Here is a 16,598-nt window from a genome sequence, read left to right as displayed (position 1 = left end):
AATTGTGCTTATCCGTACATGTTTTTATGAGTAATTCTGTTGTGAATATTTTTGTACCAAGATTTTCTGTGCACAAAGATTTTCAGTGTTTTTGTTATTTTTAAAAATTTTCTCTTACTTATCAACTATAGGAATTGAATGTTAGGAAAGTTACATTGTCTGCAGATAAAGATAAGTATGGCATTCGGCTAAGGGCTGAACCTGATCACATGATCCTTGGGAGACGACTGAAAGGAGCCTTTAAGGCGGTAATGACTTCCATTAAGCAGTTGAGTGATGAGGAACTGCAATGTTTCCAAAAGAGTGGTAAGTATTTAGTGCAGCAGGGCACTGCTAACTGCTTATGTAGATGGTTTTATTAGCACATCCTGTTTACACCTAACTGGTTCTTTTCTGATCATTGTTGTTTTATGCCATGGAGTCACCTGTGATTCATAGCCACCTTATTACATCATCTCTGAAACCTGCCCCCTCTTGAGCCATTCTCACTGATTCCTACAGACCAATCCCCATTACCCCAGTTACTCTATCAATCCATCTCATCTAGGGTCGTCTTCTCCTGTACTGCCCCTCCACCCTTTTGAGCATGATGTCCTCCACAGACCAGTCTGTCCTGGCCACATGCCTAAAGCATATGAGATTGAGCTTTAGAATCCTAGTCTCCAAGGAGAAACTTCGTCTCACCCTTTCTCAGACAGACTTACTTAAAACAAGGTTTTTTAAAACTTGTAATCAAGGGGAGCTCTGGTGGTGGTGGCCTACTGGCAGGAAGCTGCACTGCAATCCTAGAGGTGTGCAGTTCACATCCACCAGATGCTCTACTGGAGAAGGAGGGACAATCTCCTGCTATATCAGTCAGATCTGATTTGATGGCACATAAACAGAAATAAAAAATTTTTTAAAAAAAACCTTGTAACCAAAGAATTATAGAAATTTGGGGAAATTATGCAGTGATTTTCCAGGACTTTTATATAGAAGCTTAGCAGCCAGCAATGAATCCTTACATGTCCCAAATCTAAGTCCTCTCATGAGGTAATAAAACATTACAGCATAAACCCTATTTGAATCTAAAAGTTTATAATTTCTGCATCATGTGTTCTCATAATTTAGGAAGATTTGATAAGAAAATGAAAATAATCCTAACCCACCAGCCATCTGCTGCCATAAAATGGGTAAACCTACTTTATGTGCTTTTTAGCTATATGAATACTGGGCCACTGTTAAAATTTTGATATATTTTCCTCTGATTACATGTAATTTAGTTACAGTTGTACAAAATTGAGATCCACTGTAGTTTTAACTTCATATTTTTTGCCTTCATGTATTTATAGGTGTGTGTATATCTGTGCATCTGTCAATCTGTTTTATTTTCTTTTTGTTTGCCATTTATTTTTTATATATTAAACATTTTGTGCAATTCCTCTTATAAATGCTTTTGTATCTACGTTGGGGAATGTCTTTTCATAGTCAAGTATGGATAAACATCTTTCTGAAAAGAAAAAAAATGCTATTTTAATAGCTGCATACTGGTTCTTGATGTTGATACCTGGTAATGTATTTACCTAGCCTTTTATTTTTCATGCTTTATGATGTTCCCAGTATTTTAATGTCAGGAAAAAAAATTGAGTGTATATTTATTCAAGTAAAATGTTGGTGGAATTTAATTCTTACAGAGATAGAAATTATCAAATCTAGGAAATTTCTTATTGAATTCTACAAATGTTAATTATCCTAGTGCTGAGAAACAGTGACTACAAAATTTCTAATATTGAGGGAGTCAAGGTGCCCTTAAACTTCACGACAAACCAAATGGCATGCATTGGTGCTAGATGTTACTTGGAGAAAAGAAGATGAATTTTCTTCCGGAAGTGTCAGAAAACAGCAAGTATTGAGTAGAAAATATAGTTATTTTTTTGAGGAAAAGATTTAGTAGTGACATTTTTTGCAGCTCCCTGTGACCCAGAAGTTGGCATAGTTTCTCTAAAATATTTGGAATTTGTACCTTGGGATTTTTGTTGTGTTGTGTTGTTTGTTTGTTTGTTTGTGTTAAGAAAAATTTGAACAAAATTAGCTGTATTCATTCAGCAGATGTTTTTGGCCCTTCTGTGGGCTGGCACTGGGTTTTGAATAAGAAGGACCTTGGCCTTTCCTTCATGGTACACAGAGACATTGAAGAAATCATTGATCAGGGTTTTGAGACATACTTGCAGAAGTATGAGGTAGTAAGGCAGAAAGGTGTTGGATTGAACAGTTACCACAAATAAGAATTATAGGGAGGTCTTTAAAATAATACTGTTATATATATTTTATAAAATGAAGTATATACAAATAGTTGATTGGAAAAAAATTGGTTTGTAAACTTTCACTCAAATCAACAATTTTAAGGGATATTTTTTAAAGTAGGGTAGTATGAGAACACATACTGGAGGCTAGCCACATTGTGTGGTCAGGAAAGGATGGTCAGGAATGCCCAAAGGAGCTGTGAGCTGACACTGTTTCACTTCCTGCTCCTTCCACAGGACAGGATAATTGCGAGGACCTCCTCTGAAGTTGGACAGTCATAAGCATCTTGATGTCTTTCTCCCCCCCATCTTGATGTCTTTTCAAAAGCCATTTAAGAATACACGAATCAGTTGACCTCTTAGGTTGTAATCTAATGATGGAAATTTAAGGGAGATATGTTTATGATTCTCCATATTTTTAGATGAGAGCATATTTTTGGATAGCAGTCAAGAGTTGATTCCTTATTAATACTCATTGAAATAGTAAATTAGCAAAATGTCACAAATATAACTTGTTCTACCAACTAATAAAATGTTGCAGCATAAGCACTATTTGAAGTAAAAACATTTTACACAATAACTTCTGATTAAACTGTTCCATGCTGATGAAATACCTAGTTCAGCAGACGAGACTTAGGTGTGTCCTTAGTGTCTGAAGACAAAAAAGGAATTGCCAGCATCGTCTTTACTCTTTGCTTACCATGAACAGCATGATGCTTGGCACTTGACATTGCCTCCTGCTCAGTAGGTATTTTTTCCTCATTTTAATGTTAAAAGCACCAGGGTTATATGGTGCAGTCATGGGTGGATGTTCAGACAGAAGTCTTGTTTGGCTCCTCATATCTTTGTTCTTAGTAAATTGTTCTGTTCTTTGTGATGTCTTGTTGATCTTTATCCTCTAGAACTATTTGCTTTGATATGTGCTTGGATTTGTAAGTTTATTTAAAATAATATACATTGTTGATGATTTATCTGTCTTTGATGCAACATAGTATAGTCTAAAGAATGCTGCTCTGAAAATCAGAATGCTCAGTGTCTTGGCTTAAGTTAGGAGGAAATAACCCTTAGTTGCTATGATGTGAAATTTTCATTCAGTGTGTCATAATGTGTTATTAAGATGGAGGTGACTTGAGCAGGAGGGCGAACAGATTTATTAACAGTGGCATTTGCTTCTTCTTATAGGGACCATTGTTGTGGAAGGCCATGAGTTGCACAAAGACGATATCCGCCTCATGTACACAGTGGATCAAGTCACACAGGGAACTGTACACTTTGAAGCACACTCAGACACACAGGTATTTTTATAAATTGTTAAATTCTGCCTGATGACTTACTTGCTTTGAATAGTATAGAAAAATGCTCCAGAGTTGCATCTTGGGTCTTAGGTAGGAGTAGTGAAAGAAACCTCTTTTAGATTCTGGAGTTTGTGTTTTTGTAATGATGATTTATAGTAAGGCTCTTTGTACTCCTGACCACATTTCTCCAGGCACATAGATTGTTACGTGCTGCAGGTTTTGAGAGGCAGTTAATTGCATGGGAAGAGATTGATCATCTTTCTGCAGGAGAGTGGCTGGTGAATTTGAACCACAGGCCTTCAGGGGTTGCAGCGCAGCTTTTTATCACTAGGCTACCAGATCTCTCTGGCAGGTAGATTGTAAGATCTTTAATGTGAGAATGGAGAGAATTGGTAGAGTTGCCATGCACCTGCTTAGTATTCTATGGATATGATGAAACACCTCAGTTACAAAGGCCAAATCCTCAAGCCTTTAGAAATAGGCTTTGAATTAGAAATTTAATTATAGGCACACAGTATTGCAATCAAAGGTGCAAGAGGAGATAAGAGGAAATGGAATGAAGAGTTTGTAAACAATCAGGGACTTCATGTCCCTTCTCCTAGAACACTAACTTTTCTATTCTAAGTGACCTTCCTACTGGCTTCTAGGAACAACAACTGTTAGAAAAGTCCTGAGGAACTTACTGTTCTCATAGAAGTCTCATCTGATTTTGAGTCTCTTATCATGATTTAAATTTTGTAGTGAACTTTGTTGGCTCTGTCTGAACCTTTTATTTCCATTTCTATCTCTTCTTGTCTTTGTGAAGCAGGGCAAGTTTGTTAACTTCTCTGATTTATTTTCCTTATTGGAAGATGAAGATAATACCTTCAAGGCTACTGTCAAGTACTCTGTAATATACTATTGCTACAAAGTTGAGACTTATAGTTGACTCTCCATTGGGTTTCCAGCCCTGAAAACCAAATGGGAGGAGATTGCCCATCTTTCTCTGGAGGAGCTCCTGTAGATTAGACCCCTAGAGAGGCACAGCCTGTGGATGAGCTTGGTGGCTATGGATGGACTCTGCCACCATAGTTCTCGGTGCTCTACATTAGAAACAACATTTTAATTATTTTTGGAGTTGCTGTTGTTGCTGGGTGCCGTTGAGTCGAGTACAACTCATAGCCACCCTATGAACAAAAAAGCTGAACTCTGTCCTATCCTGCACCATCCTTAAACTTCCTGACATGCAAGAACCCATTATGGAAGTCACCATGTCTACCCAACTAGTTTTGGGTCTGCCTCTCCTTCGCTGACCTTCTATACTTCTTAGCATCATGTCTCTCTCCAAAGAATAGCCCTTCCTAGCAACATGCCCAGAGTAAATGATACTTATTATTGTTTTTCCTCATTTTAGCTGACTTCCAATCTGGGCTCTACCACTACACTAGTAGAACTATACATATTCTTTTAGTGTTCACAGAGTTTCAAAGACCTGTTATTAAAGAACTAGATGGCCCAACCTGCTTCCTAGTCTGTCTTAATCAGGAAGCCTCACCAAAACTTGTCCACAATGGGTAACTCTTATGGCATTTGACATAACAGTGGCACATCTTTTAGTATCACAGCAACCCCAAGTCATTTCAGTACAGCAAACTGACAGACAAACCAAGTGCTGTACTGCTTAGAATAATGTTCTCACCAAACACAATTAACACCAGATAGAAAGACCTGCCCACCAGGTCCTGATTGCTTAAATAACAGGCTTCCAGCCCACAGCTGATTGCTAATGAAATAAAAATGGCCAGTTGGCCTTAACTTCATTGTCATCTTAAGTTTTTAGAATAAATAAAATTGAAAAGTAGATGAAAATTGACAAGAAGAAAGCATTTGAAACTAGATAATATCCTCCAAAAAAAAAGTGATAAAAACGAAATCATATCCCAAAATGTGTATCCCAGTGGGTAAGGCACTGTGCTGCCAGCCCAAAGGCAGTTTGAATACACCATCGATCCTTGGGAGAAAGTGAGCAATCTCCTCTCGTGCAGTTTAGAACCTCAGCAGACCTGCTAGTGAGTCAACTATGAGTTGGTTCCAACTTCTTGTCTTATACTTATTTTGAAACTGTATTCTAAAAGAGTTTTTGTCCTAGAAGTAATCATGTGCTTCTTGCCTTTTTGTCTCTCCAGGCTTCATTTTGGAAATTTTTTTCTTAATCTTATTCTATGTCGCTAATTTTTGTCTAATCTTGTATGTGTGTCACCTGTTGAGGTTTGTTATCTGGAAGAAAAATTAATGCTCTATCTCCATACATAAAGAAGTTGCTGAATTCTTGGATCTGTGACAAAACCACATGACTTTTAAGGTCATTTGTTCAGTTTTAGGAATAAGTAGTGTTTCATTGAAGTCTTTCTTTTTAATTGTATTAAAATAAGCACAATATAAACATTATAATTTCAATTATTTTCCATTGTATAGGCCTTGGACAGTCATCAGACTCACAATGTTAAGAAATCATCACCATTCCTAAGTTCGGTACCTATTAAGCTCTATTGTGCTTTCCCCTGCTTGCTACTTCCCTGGATCCTGGAGTATCACAACTGCTCCCTGTCTCCAAGTATTTGTCTGTTCTAGATATTTAACATATTTGGGATCACATAATATTTGCCTGTTAGTATCTACGTTACTTAACATAATGTTGCTAAGGTAGGGTCTTTACAGAACATATACCAGAACTTCATCCCTTTCTGGCTGAATGACCCATTTTTTTTTTTTAATTTTTATTTTATTATTTTTGTGTGAGTGTACCGTCAAATCAGATCTGACTAGTACAGGAGGAGATTGTCTCTCCTTCCCTGGCAGAGCATCTGGTGGATTCGAACCGTGCGCCTCTGGATTGTAGTTGCAGCTCCTTACCACTAGGCCACCAGAGCTCCCCTAAACTTTTTTTTTTAAAACAAATTTATAACTCTCACTTCTCTCCCCGCCCTGCCCTCGCCCCCCGCCCCCCTACCCCCAATTCGCTCCTCTTTTAAAAGTAAATGAAACACTCCTTCCCTGGTACACAATCCCCCCGCACCCCTCCCACCACCCCAAGTACATTCCACTATGCAACCTTAATTGTGGACTCTTATAATAACCATAATACCCTATCATACATCGCTTTTAAATTATTCACTCCCTCATCTGTTTCAGTGCAGTATACACAGTTTATCCAGTTTTTCTCAGCCTTACCCCAAACCCTGATATCAGTCCCATTTTACAGCAGTTGTACCATGCAATATTTGTCCTTTTGCGAATGAGATGTTTCAGCATAATGTCCTCCAGGCTCACCCATTTTGAATAATATTGCATGAGTTCCTTGTTTTTTAATGCAGCATAGTATTCCATTGTGCGAATATACCACAGCTTCTCTAGCCATTCACTTGTTGATGGGCACTTAGGTTGTTTCCAACTCCTTGCTATTGTGAACAAAGCTGCAATAAACATGGGTGTGCATATATCTGCTTGGGTGTCAGTTATGGTCTCTTCTGGGTATATTCCCAGTAGTGGTATTGTGGGGTCAAATGGTATCTCTATTTACAACTTTTTGAGAAAGCGCCATACTGCTTTCCGCAGGGGTTGCACCATTTTACACTCCCACCAACAGTGAATAAGAGTTCCAGTTTCTTCACAACCTCGGCAGCATTTGTTGTTTGCTGTTCTGTTAAATTTTGCAATTCTGACTGGGGTGAGATGATATCTCATAGTTGTTTTGATGAATAACCCATTTTATGCATGTTCTTTTTGTTGAGTCCCTGAGTCACACCCAACCTGTAGCTGACCCTCCAGCGAGTTTTCAGAGGGTGTCAATCTCAAAGGAGAAGATTGACCATGTTTCTTCTGTGGATTTGAATTGTATATCTGTGTTGACCAGCAGGGAGCCACCAGAGCTCTCTCATTTTATGCATATTCCACATTGTATTTATCCACTCATGTGTTGAAGGAGTCTAGCATGTTATTTTTTTTAAGCTAGCCTCTTGTTTTTCTTAGTTGCCATTGGGTTACCTCCTACCCATGACATCTTTATGTTCAGCAGAACAGTGTCTATGTCCTGTGTCACGATTTTTGATTACTGATTTAGTCTCTTTATTTTGGTCTGTTTGTGTCTTTTAGCTGGATTCCTGAATTTGTCCATTTTATATATTCTTTTAACTCTTTTTATTCCTTTTTGGTTAATAATCATGTCTTCAGGTTTATTTTCAGCTTTGGTATTTGTGTTTTCACTTATATTATTCATTCTAGCTAAATATTTTGTTTTCTTGATCTTGTCAAAGAGTCACTTTAGGTTCACGTGTAATCCCTGGAGTTTCACTGGAGATTGAAAGGTGGCCCTTCTCGGGCTGTGTGATGCTGTCTGCAGCTCAGATTGGCAACCTCTTCCACATGTGATTTACAGCCTCCAAAACCCCACTGGAGAATCAGCCGGGAGTCATTTCTGACTCAGCAGCAATGTCAGAGAGAGCTCTAGCTTTAGGGTTTGTTGTGTTTGTGTTATCTTTTTCTGTCTCTTTAAGCATGAAGTCAGGTCATTGATTCAGTGTTTACTCTTAAATAGTATAATGTTTGAACTAAGTCTGAACAGGACATTTTGACTTCACTATCTTGGTGTGCATCCTTTGCTCTTTCAGGCATTAGTTCTCTTAGATGTCACTCCTGACCAGTCAATGGTTGATGAAGGTATGGCTCGAGAGGTCATCAATCGCATCCAGAAACTCCGCAAGAAGGTCAGTGAAACCTTATGTTTATGTCTTTACCACTTGATAATATTTCCTGCGAGAAGTTGAATTGAGGTGACTGCAAATAAGTAAACATACATACATAGTGGTAATCTATCAAAATCAGTGAAAAAGGTAGTCAAAGGAGACATGATTGGTGAAAGATAGATAAGCCATGTGGAAGAGTTAAAGAGAAAAGTATCAAAAGGGGGAAAAACACTCTGGAAAGGCAGGGAGGGACCCATGCCTTGGGGCATGTTGCCAGGAAGAGAGAGCAACTTCAGGTGAGCATTTTTTTTACTGGCTCCCAGTTTCCTGCAGCTGGTCATAGCGCAGACCCTGCCTATGGACCTGTGAGGTTGGTTTTGGTTTGAATCCCCTGCGTTCCTAAGGAAGGGACTTCTTCACTTTGATGCATCTGTTCTTGATCTCCCTAACTATATCCTCTACCTGTGTAAGTGGAAGAGAAAGAGATTGGGACTGACCAGGTAGCAGCTATATCCTTTTACAAGCTGCTCTTCAGATAAAGAGTCTAGTGAGGTCTTTTTGTTTGTCATGTGATTGGAAAATAGACGTGGCCATTTGCATAAACCATGGGGGTAGAGTAATGGTCTTACTAAGCAAATCCATTCAGATTTGGCTCTTTAGGGCCTCTTTCAGCCCATACTTGTTCAGTTATCAGCTGGGTACTTTTTATTTCATCGGAGCTGTTTCTCTTCCCTGCCTTTCTTAATTCCCTGTCTCTCACAAAATCATGTGCTAAGAGGTAGCTCTTCTTATTGGTACAGTTATATTATAATTAAGGCACAAAAAATTGGAGATGACAGTAATTGTCATCTGGAAAAGTCCACAGGGAAAATCTCCTAGCCCAGGGAAGAAAATAATGAACTTTTAATAGCATTGGCATGCTGGGCATCAGATTAGGCTGCAACAAATCTATAGGCCTGCAGAATAAAGGTGCAGCCCTGTGTCTGCAAATGAGAGAGCCTGTGCGCTTCTATCTCTAGATGGGAGTCAGCAGTTAAAAGCAGCTTGTCTTCCTACATGTGCGCAGTGTCTGAGACCAGTGCTTGAGGGTTTAAGGAGACCGTGTTAACAGATAATTGGCTGACACTGCAGTCAACTCTCAGTTATTCAGTTAATTTTTTTTCTTTCATCAAATAAGATACTGCTTTTGTTAGGAAAAAACACATTCTCTGTCTTTAAAAGATGAGAGATAGGAACAAAATCAGATAATGTACAGTCATATAGTTAATTTAAAGGATTGCCCAGTCTTTGTTTTGATTAACACAATGTGTTTCCTTTTCTAATTTTCTGTTTGTTGTTTTAGTGTAGTCTGGTTCCAGCTGATGAAGTAACGGTGTATTATAAAGTCAAGTCAGAAGGACAATATCTGAATAATGTTATTGAAACCCACACAGATTTTATATTTGCCACCATAAAGGCTCCTTTGAGACCATACCCAGTTCCCACATCAGAGAAAATCCTTATTCAAGAAAACACACAGGTGAGTTCTTAGTTCTTTTTAACTGTTCAGATTTTAAAAATGAGTTTTTAAGTCTGCGTAGTCACCTTTTGATATTCTATCCTTCAATAGGAATAGTGTAATATTTAGTCCTAAATTATTAATCAGGACAAGCATTAATAATGGTTAGAGAAAGTTTCTGAAAGATGGGCCTGGGAGGGAATGTTGATCTGTACACAGCAGCACTTCTCTTGGGAAAGGAGTTGCCAAGAGGGTACATAAGATTTACCAGAAGTTGAGATGACTCGAGGCTCCTGGTTTGTTTGTGGTGGTGGTGGTTTTTGGGTTTTTTTTTAAATCATATAAGTCAGTATAGGGCATTCTGTTAATTCTTGTCAAACAACAGTTGACTTGAAAATAAATATATTATTATGTTAGTTGCTTTTCTTTGGGAAAAAAAGTTAGTTGCTTTTGACTTTGATTCATGGCAATCTTATAGTGATAGGTTGCATATGAAATTATGGTGGCATTCTCTGTTAGCATATCTGGGGATTTAAAGTGTAACCAAGAATGCCTAATTCCAGCACTTGGAAGATAATGCTGAAGGCAGTAGTCTGTACCTCCCTCCCTCAGTCACTGTCTTCAAGCTGATTTCAGTTGCTAGTGACCCTTCATGGCTTTAAGTCTTATGAGGAGGAGAGTGCCTATATTTCTCCTTAGGACTTTTGATGAGTGGTGCCCACTAGCAAAGCACAGTGCTCTGGTTAGTAGTGCAGCATCGATGTTTCTCCTGAGGACAGCACCCTACAAAGCAGTCCACCACAGCACCTGTGTTTATAACAGAGAGAAAAATCCTTTACTGTATCATTGCTTTGGTCACTTTCTTTTCTTGCTCCTACTTTATTGTGGGCCAAATAGGAAACATTGACATTGTCAGTTGGTCAAAACAACATATTGGAAAGTTTGCTTTTCTGTCTTAATGTTTTTAAATTTTGTTTGAATTTTAGACAGATATGTGTATATCCTTACAGAATCTGAGAAAAAAAAATTTTTTTCCCTCTTTTTAAATAACAGGGTACATGGAGGGAAAAAATAGGGAGAGGGAATGTAGCTCTTAATTATTCCATTGATAAGATTATGTTCACAAAATTGCATGTAGTTATTCTTTTATGCTGTTAATTTGTTGTTGTGTGGCTCACTGCATTTCTGATGTTGTATTTGATCATGTATTTTCATATGTTCAGTTAAAGGGGTCTGACCTGGAAATTACACTCACTGTAGGATCATATTTGCCTGGTCCTGCTTGTGCATATGTCAATCTTAACATTTCTGCAAATGGCAATGAGCAAGGTAAGAGCAAATAAACTTCATGCTTTGTGTTCCATTGTTACACATAAGTTTATGGATATCTTTAAAGGATAAAGGAATTGGTACATCTGGAAATTTTTTTGTAATTGTCCTCAGAAGGAACCCACAAAAGTAGTGGTGCTGTTCACCCAAATGTGATCTCTCTCTGGTGTTTTATGTCCACTAGTGGCTCCCTAGGAGACAGCTGGGCGGGATCCTCACGTGGGAGTTAGCTCTTCCCTAAAATCTGCTGAAACATTAGTGAGTCAGTTCTGACTGACCATCCTGAGTGAGTGCACTTTTAAAAGCATGGAATAGAGAAGCTTCTCCCTGTTTCTTTTTTGGGGAGTTACATCTAAAAGAGGAGATTAAAAGGCAGTAAAACAACAGTAGGGAAAAAAAGAAGGAAAAGCATAAGAAAACTCTGGATGGTAGAACAGATTTTGAGAAAAAGTAACAGAGCAGTGGTGAGTTCTCCGGGTTTTCTTACCTCCTTTGCATGAAGTTGTAAAAAAACTGGTGTCCTGGAAATGCCAACAGGTTTACAAAAAAAAAGTCCCATAAAATCCTGCTTTTCCCAGCAAGACGTCCATGAAAGTGGCAGCCTCTCAAGACAGAAAACTTTGAGGTCATTTACTGCTATACACAGGGGAAGCGGGAGCTTCATCCCTGCTCACAGCAGGGGAAGCTAATTGAAGAGTCTAGATTCCACTGAACTCAAGACCCTTAAGAGCCTACCACCTTAGTGGTCATGGAGAAGACCAGATAGGGAGCCGAGACTTCAACCCTCTGTGATGTCAGTGGATGCTGCTCTACTTCCACTGCCACCTTGTGATAAAAGCCTCCCTCTCTTGTTGGAATATTTCCAGAAGTTTTCACCTGTACCAAATGCTAATAAGCTTATATGTCACCAGCACCAAGGTAACCACATACTTCTATCTCTCACATCCAAGAAGAAATCTGTGGAAACAAAGGGAGAAGCAGGAACTCTCATCCCTCACCCAGCACATTAAGCCATGAGAGAGCAGGAACGTTTACTTCCACTTGTCAGTAATGAGGCAATGTCTGGTGCTACAACTGAGCTCAAATAGTTTCAGAACCGGTGTGCTTAAAATGTCTACATTTCAATAGAAAACCACTCAGTGAATCAAGAATCAGGAAGATCTGAAACTGCATAAAAGGATAAAAATACAAACAAACCAGAAATACTAAGATTATGTGACAGTATAATAAAAGTTTTTCAAGGAGCAATTGTTTGGGTTTTTTTGTTTTTTAATTTAAATTTATTATTAATTTCAGTAAAAATTTACTGAGCCTTTGGATTTCCATTCATTCATTGTTGAACGTTTCTGTCCTCCCAAGCCTCCCCCCCAGAACACTACCCTCTTGGAGAAGTAAAGGAAAAATTCATTGTTTTACAAACCCTCCCCCCGGTCCACTTCACCATGTAGCCATCGCTCTAGAGTTCTGTCATGACAGAAATACTTTTTTTTTTTCCTATAATTATATTTTATTAATTTTCATAAACATTTACAGAGATTTTGGGCTTCCACTCATTCATTGTTGCACTATTCTCTCTACCCTCCTCCCAGTTTGTTCTTGTCCAAATGCCACAGTGCTTGTCAAAGCCAGTTCTGATTAATCTTCTTTGTCAGTGTATCCTTTGCCATTCCCTATCACTCCTCCCTGAGAGAGACTTCACCCTGAGTCATAAGGAAAAGGGGACGGCGTATTCTCTTAGCTACTTCCTGCTGAAAAGGGACGCTGTGGGTTTCAGGGTGAAGATCTTCTCTCACTACTCTAAAGGGCCCCTTTGGCAGTAGGAAACACATAGACTATTATGGAGATTGATTTTGGAATTCAGATGCACTCTTATTGATTGTGCTTGGCTGTACATGTACATATCCTTCAAGATGTATCATGGGGGTGTTGCAACCTAGAAGACAAATTTGACTAACAAGTTATAAGTACATGAGTCCAAAAATTATGGAAAAGTAAAAGAAAAGATTCTTTCATTGTTTTACAAACCCTCCCCCAGGTCCCCTCCACCATGCAGCCCTCGCTCTAGTCTCCTGTGATGACAGAAATACCCAGTTACATCTCTCTTTTAGACGGTTCTCTCCCTCCTCTGTTTCAGTGCAGTATACATTATTGAACCCATCTTACTCAGTCTCTCCCCAACCCCAAGGACAGTCCCATTCTACAACAGTGGCATCATGTAATATTTGTCCTTTTGTGACTGGGATATTTCACTCAGCATAATGTTCTCCAGAGTCAACCATTTTGAATAATATTGCATGAGTTCCTTGTTTTTTAATGCAGCATAGTATTCCATTGTGCGAATATACCACAGCTTCTCTAGCCATTCGTTTGTTGATGGGCACTTAGGTTGTTTCCAACTCCTTGCTATTGTGAACAAAGCTGCAATAAACATGGGTGTGCATATATCTGCTTGGATGTATGACAGAAATACTTAATCACACATCCTTTTAAATCGTTTTCTCCCTCTTCTGTTTCAGTGCAGTATACATTATTGAACCCATCTTTCTCATTTCTCAGTCTTTCCCCATCCCCAAGGTCAGTCCTCTTTTACAACAGTGGCACCATGCAATATTTGTCCTTTTGTGACTGGGATACTTCACTCAGCATAGAGTCAACCATTTTGAATAATATTGCATGAGTTCCTTGTTTTTCAATGCAGCATGGTATTCCATTGTGTGAATATACCACAGCTTCTCTATCCATTCACTTGTTGATGGGCACTTAGGTTGTTTCCAACTCCTTGCTATTGTGAACAAAGCTGCAATAAACATGGGTGTGCATATATCTGCTTGGATGTCAGCTATGGTCTCTTCAGGGTATATTCCCAGTAGTGGAATTGCTGGGTCAAATGGTATCTCTATTTGCAACTTTTTGAGAAAGCGCCATACTGCTTTCCACAGGGGTTGTACCATTTTGCACTCCCACCAACAGTGAATCAGGGTTCCAGTTTCTGCACAACCTCAGCAGCATTTGTTGCTTGCTGTTCTGTTAAATTTTGCTATTTTGACTGGGGTGAGATGATATCTCATAGTTGTTTTAATTTGCATCTCTCTTAGGGCTAGGGATTTTGAATATTTCTTCATGTACTTGTTAGCCATCTGAATGGCGTCATATATCCTTTGCGCATTTTTCTTTTCGATTATTTACCTTTATCTTGTTGTGGTGCTCAAGTATTTTATAAATTCTGGATATAAGTCCCTTATCTGATATGTTATTACTGAATGCTTTTTCCCAGTAGGTGGCTTCTTCTTTTGCCCTGTTGGAGATGTTTTTGGATGTGCTTTGGGATTTGATTCTTAGAAGATCCCATTCATCTACTTTATCTCCTCCTCCTTGTAGGTTCAAGGAGCAATTGTAAACATAAAGTGAAACAAATAGGAGATACAAAGAACCCAATGGAAACTTGTCACAGGTCTTTGTAGGTTTATACAAACCTGTAGATTCTGAAATAAACCCCAAGTCCCAAAGAATCTGTAGAATAAAAAATGAAACTTAAAACTTGTTGGAAACAGTGATACAGTATTAGAGGAAGAAAGCAGTTCAGTAAATAGATTTTTTCATTAGAAAAAATGGCAGCCAGAAAGTAAAATTTTCTTTTCAAATAATGCTATCTCCTCTGAAATTTGTTTAATGAAAGTATGCTACAGTATGACAGGAATATCTGAATATTCTTAGATGAAGGAAAAGAATTCTTGTCAACAGACTAACCTTAAAAGAATGGTTGAAGAAATTTCTTAAAATTGAATGTTGGAAGAGAATATCTCTAAAGGAGGAAAGAACAATGGAATGGGTTAAAATGGATGTGAATTCAATTGATACTCTCTAATTTTCTAAACTATGTTGAAGTAGTGTTCTCTTGTTTTGTATGAATATGTGCTGCTTGGTCCATGTGTAAGTTTTTCATGAGCGCAGTTAAGAGTTCTGGGATCCTCATTTTCCTGTCCATAGTTTGTTAAAATCCATACAGCCAGAATGCTTTTGAATAATCAGAAGAACACACGTGAACATCTTTTTGGTAGTCTCTGCCTACAGCCAAGATCCATCTGATGTCAGCAGTGATGTACCTCTTTCTGTGGCCTCTTCTGAATCCAGCTTGTTTGGATTCTGGTAGTTCTCTGTTGATACACTATTCTATCCAATTTTCAATAATCTTCATCAGAATTTCACTTACTTGTGATATTATTCGATCATTTCTGCATTGTTTTGAATCTTCTTTTTTTGGATCTCTTCTAATCATTTGGCCTGGTTGATAACTATCTTCCAAATTTCTTAGCCTGTTCAGTGAACATGGTCAGTGCTTCATCTGTGTTGAAATGTGTTAACTGGTATTCTGTCAATTCCTGGGATCTTACCTTTTTACCAGTGTCTTCAGTGAAGCTTAGACTTCTCCATTTATCTCTGTCGGTGTTTTTTTGCTCATGTGCTACTTGAATTTGTGCAGTGTAGACCAGTTCTTTCTGGAACAGGGACCGTGCTTTCCTTCCACCTTTTGATGTTTCCTGAATCGTTCAAGATTGTGCCCATAGAATTCTTTCAGTATTGCAATTTTACGCATAAATTTGTTCTTAAATTCTTTCAACTTGAGAAATTCCAAAGTGTTATTCTCTTCTGGTTTTCTAACTGAAGTACTCTGCACATTTTGTTATAATACTTTTCTCTGAACAGAAAATGGGTTTAAAATGAAGGAAGATGTATATATCAGGGTAATATCCTTTCTCTGTGCTTAGTCTGTATGCTGAACAAATACTTTGAGAAGCTGCACTTTTTGAAGAAGAATGTGACATCAAGAAAGGAGACTGTCAGCAACCTGCATTACAGTTGACACAATCTTGGAGAAAGTGAAGACTTGGAGTACTTACTATAGAGGGTAAAAGGTGACAACTTTCATTATGGATTATACTTCAACATCAAGAAAACAAAAATCCTCACCACTGGCAACATTGTGATAGATGAAGGAAAAAAATCAAATTTGTCAAGGAAATGAGATGTTTTATTTGAATCTGTAATCAACACCCATGGCAGTAGTAGTCATGAAATCAAAAGTTACACGACATTGGGAAAACCAATGTCGTGTCACACTCCAGAGTGTGAAAGAGTAAGAATGTCAGTTTAAAGACTATTTTGTACCAAGCCATAATATATTTGATTATTTCATATGCATCTGAAAGTTGGACAGTAAATACAGATGACTGAAGAAAATTTGATGCCTTTCAATTGTGGTGTTGGTGAAAAAATACCGAATATTGTATAGATCACCAGAAGAACAATCAATTTGCCTTGGAGAAAGTGCAACCAGAGTGCTCCTAAGAGCACTTGGTCTCTCATAGATAGAACATGTTGTTAAGAGATTGTGACGGAGACTTAGAAGCTTAAAATAATGTAACTCTTTGACAGCACACACAAAAAAATAATAAAATTTAAAAAATTTTTAAAA

General features: G+C 38.2%; 1 protein-coding gene across 1 annotated transcript in view; it reads left to right on the top strand.

Moving 5' to 3' along the window:
• IARS (isoleucyl-tRNA synthetase) overlaps window positions 1-16,598 on the top strand; it is a 131,902-nt gene that overhangs the window by 82,873 nt on the left and 32,431 nt on the right. Inside the window, exons 25-29 of the mRNA XM_006900735.1 lie at window positions 132-306; window positions 3,465-3,577; window positions 8,224-8,319; window positions 9,641-9,817; window positions 11,020-11,125. Coding sequence (XP_006900797.1) covers window positions 132-306; window positions 3,465-3,577; window positions 8,224-8,319; window positions 9,641-9,817; window positions 11,020-11,125 — 667 coding nt within the window. The remainder of the gene's footprint in view (window positions 1-131; window positions 307-3,464; window positions 3,578-8,223; window positions 8,320-9,640; window positions 9,818-11,019; window positions 11,126-16,598) is intronic.

Source organism: Elephantulus edwardii, unplaced genomic scaffold (assembly GCF_000299155.1).
Source record: "Elephantulus edwardii isolate Elephantulus edwardi_28Jun2011 unplaced genomic scaffold, EleEdw1.0 scaffold00292, whole genome shotgun sequence".
NCBI classification, from domain to species: domain Eukaryota; kingdom Metazoa; phylum Chordata; class Mammalia; order Macroscelidea; family Macroscelididae; genus Elephantulus; species Elephantulus edwardii.
This window is presented reverse-complemented; position numbering and strand designations above follow the sequence as displayed.